The sequence below is a fragment of the Stegastes partitus genome, unplaced genomic scaffold (genome assembly GCF_000690725.1).
Source record: "Stegastes partitus isolate 25-593 unplaced genomic scaffold, Stegastes_partitus-1.0.2 Scaffold1440, whole genome shotgun sequence".
Lineage (NCBI taxonomy): Eukaryota > Metazoa > Chordata > Actinopteri > Pomacentridae > Stegastes > Stegastes partitus.
In genome coordinates, this window is record NW_007579171.1 from 97298 (window position 1) to 101036 (window position 3739).

The following is a 3739-nucleotide window of genomic DNA, read 5'->3' on the forward strand; positions in this document are numbered from 1 at the left end:
TAGAAACAAACAACTTCACCCTCATACATTTTTAGAGAGCAATGATTCCTGACAAACTCTACAACATGGTGCGCAGCTGAAAACACACACAACGGAAAACGCCACAAAATCAAGCATGTAGGGAGCAACATTATCTGTATGCTGCTGCATCTGGAGGCTGGTTCTAGCTCACAAAGCTGGGAAATTGTTGGTGAGATTAAGAAGAAGAGGAAGGAAAAAAAGAAAAAAAAAAGACGACACTGAACGTAAAGTTGGCTGAGAGTGTATTCGTGTTCTCTTGCTGCTTGTGTGCGACACCCGGGATAACAATACAACAGTGTGCGATTGTGGCTGGCTATTATAAAAGAGGACTCGCTCGCTGAGTTACACAAAAAGGTGTGACATCATCAGGGACACACAAGAGTTTCTCCTAACGAGAGACTAAAATAGGCGATGACGCTTCCTTCCCTCCCTCCCTCCGGTAAAACACCCATCTCCTTCTTGTTTACGTGGCTCTGTCCATACATGTTGTCTTCACATTCATTTCCACCATATGAAATGCCTCCTCCCCCCGCTCGTATTCACCTGTTTCCCCACATTGCAGCGTCTCACAATACACTCTCTCCGTCTCACTATCCCTCGCGCTTCTTCCTCTCTGTATGTAAATCACTGCGATCCAACTGTAACCCCGGGAGATGAAAATAGAAAATCTGAATCCTGGGAGCGAAAGCATGCAGAAACATGTATCTCATTATCACATCTTTGCAGAGGCAGGGGGGGAAAAAAATGAAATAACCAGGCATGCTAATATGATACTCACTGTAAACATGAGCTGGCATCCTCCCAGTATGTAATCCAGAAATGTGTAGTCTCTCGTAATCTAGAGACGCAAGAGGACAATGGAAGGAAACAAGAGAAAATAAATGGAGTCACAAGAGAGCAGAGAGAATTGCACCTTGCAAAAAATAAATGGTTCTCATAAGCAGAGGCCTTAAAATTTGTATTAAAATTTCCGATATAATGCGCCACCAATGGAGCACCACTTATTATCTTGTTTGAACACAATTTCCACTCCAATTACAATGAATATTTAGCATGGATTTTACTGTCATTAGTCTAATCCCTGCCGGCAGCCAACAAATATAATTACTATATTAGTAATTTTGTTCATTTGCTGTGCGTGTGCAAAGCTTGTTCGTGACAGTGTGTACGGCGAAAGAAAAAGAGAAAAAAAGGAAAAGGAAAAGAATCAATTATGAAAGCTTGTCATCATGCACACACAGCTTTAATGTCATTCCAATCGGCATCTAAAGACTCCGTGTTTCCGCTTAATGTGTCCTCCGTGGGGCTCCGAGCTGCCGCACTAATTAGTTATTCAGGAGGAGTTATGAGGCCCAGTTTGAAGCGTGTCAGCTGATCGGAGCCACAATTCAGTGAGTCGAGTGTCAAGACGGGTCATTAAGACGTGATGAGAAGCTGAATGATTCCTCTGAACTGGTAGGTGAGGTACTTTTGTTCATCCAGCTTAGAATTTCAATGGATATAACTGACTGTAGGGGTATTTTCAATAGAATAGTACTTAAGCAGCTTTAACCAGCTTTTACGTGACGCTTCTGATATTAATCTTGCACTAAATCAAAATGTCACTTGCAGTTCTAAAAGAATGCATGAAAAAATGTGCAGGTATTCGTCTTTTTTAGCTCATTGTTTTGAGTTAACAGCAGGAAAATTCTGCTTTCTGGCAGAATATAAATATAAAACCAAGAAGTCAAGCAGCCATGTCCATGGTGCAAAATGGCAGACAGTTGAAGTAACTCAATGATCTGGTAAAGAAGTTAGCAGATAAACATCTGGAGGATTTTTCTAATGAGTTTAAGAACCAGTCGAAACAAAGACTTGATGAAAACGTTGCCTTGTCATACAGATAATGCACAGGGTTCCTGCACCTTCAGCAAATTACATTTAATCCTCTTGAGACCTCTATAATAACAAATACAATTCAGTATAATAGCTTTTTTTTTTTACAGTCAAACTAGTTGGCAATGAATGGAAATCCATTACAAATAATGAGGTGCACAAATGTTTATCACGCACATACATTTGTCGCCCTATAGCTGCATACACACTGTAGAAATGTATGTTTTTTATCTCTAATTTTGTTTAAACAATGTCCAGTTTTTACAAAAAGTTCCTGTTTTGTTAAATTAAAGGAAACATCCAGTAAAATCCCCAAAAGAAAGTATTAATTTACATATTGACTGTCAAAAATTAGCATTTTTACAAACATTGATTTGGTTTTATATAACATTGGACTGCATAAATCACATGATTTGATGTAAATATGGTTATTTTAGAGATATTTGTCATCATTACCACTGTTTGTTTGGTTTTTGAACATTAGAGCGTTCTACCATTTTTTTTATTTTTTTGTTTTTACAGATTTTCTCTGGCGCTTTTTCTGCCAGATTTTCACAGTTTTTTTTTTATGGGATTTATTTTTAAAGTGTAAAAATTCCTCCTGATATATTTAACCTCATAAAATCCCCTGTCCTTCCCTTTTATTGGTAGCCTACGCACACTGTGTAAACAAATATGAACGTATTTGGTGTCGCAGATTTCAGGAAGACCTTCCCTGCAAGCAAAAGCACTGATTTGATTTTATTTTTCTTCTGTATTTTGAACACAGACTCTCCAGAGTTGTAGTGACTGCTGAAGTCAGGTTTCACGGCAGATTTAAATTCTATTGTCCTCAAAGGCCCACTGTTCTGTTTTTCGGTTCACCTCGTGGTTATCTGATATATTCACAAGGAGCTTCTTTTGGGGATTTTCTGTCTGATTCATGAATATAAGGACGGTTAATTTGGGTTTACTTTAATTTAGGTGTTTCTGTACTAAGATGGGTGACATAAGAGGTTAATCACATAAAATGACATAAACTGGACAGATAACCTGCAACCACGAACATAAAACGTTTACAACAGCTAATGTTACAGCAAGAATCATCATGTTATTTCAAATACTTTTTTTAACACCTTGATCTTTGTATAATTGATGCTTTCTAAGACTTTTTAAAACCTGCAGACTCTCTGTTAGCAGAACCAACTTACTCAGATAACACATCAAGGCAGTTCTCCTGTGAGTTTGTTTTGGAACCTTTCAGCTCTCTTGTGATCACAAAACACTTCCTGCAGCTTTAAGCTTGAGAGGTGAAGTTTTACAAATGACTGGCCAATGGAAAAGCATTCCTAGGTAATGTGTTTAATGTTGGAGCTGTAGGTTGTTGACCAATTTTGTTGTGTCTTCTCATTCGTCTTTGATTTATGCAGAAGCCAGCTGTTTATCTACTGAAAGTTTAAGAGATTTATAAAAATCTACTACAGCTTTAAGGTTTTTACTAATTTTTAATGGCCTCCACTCTTAAATATTTAACATATCAGTCACTTCTCTCGACTTATGCAAAATAAATTACGAATGAATTACTATCATACTTCAACAGTGGATTCTACAGCATCTACATACGGCATACAAAGCTGCAAGTATCTCATTATTTGCTACTGAGCTTATATTCCTAAGCTATTAAGGCAATACAAATGCTCCATGGGGAGATATGGAAGGGATATAAAACCCAGTTTAAAATGAGATTTGGAAAACAGGAGTCACAATGTCTGTCAAGAAGAGTTGAACTGGTGGTTGAAATATGGCTGCAGTTAAAGATTTAGACTGTAAAGCAACACAGATGATGCCAAAAATGACCAAAGAT

At 37.7% G+C, this 3739-nt stretch overlaps 1 protein-coding gene across 1 annotated transcript in view; it reads right to left on the reverse strand.

The window, feature by feature from the left end:
- cpne2 (copine II) overlaps positions 1-3739 on the reverse strand; it is a 68410-nt gene that overhangs the window by 44623 nt on the left and 20048 nt on the right. Inside the window, exon 8 of the mRNA XM_008299638.1 lies at positions 800-859. Within this exon, the coding sequence (XP_008297860.1) occupies positions 800-859 (60 nt within the window). The remainder of the gene's footprint in view (positions 1-799; positions 860-3739) is intronic.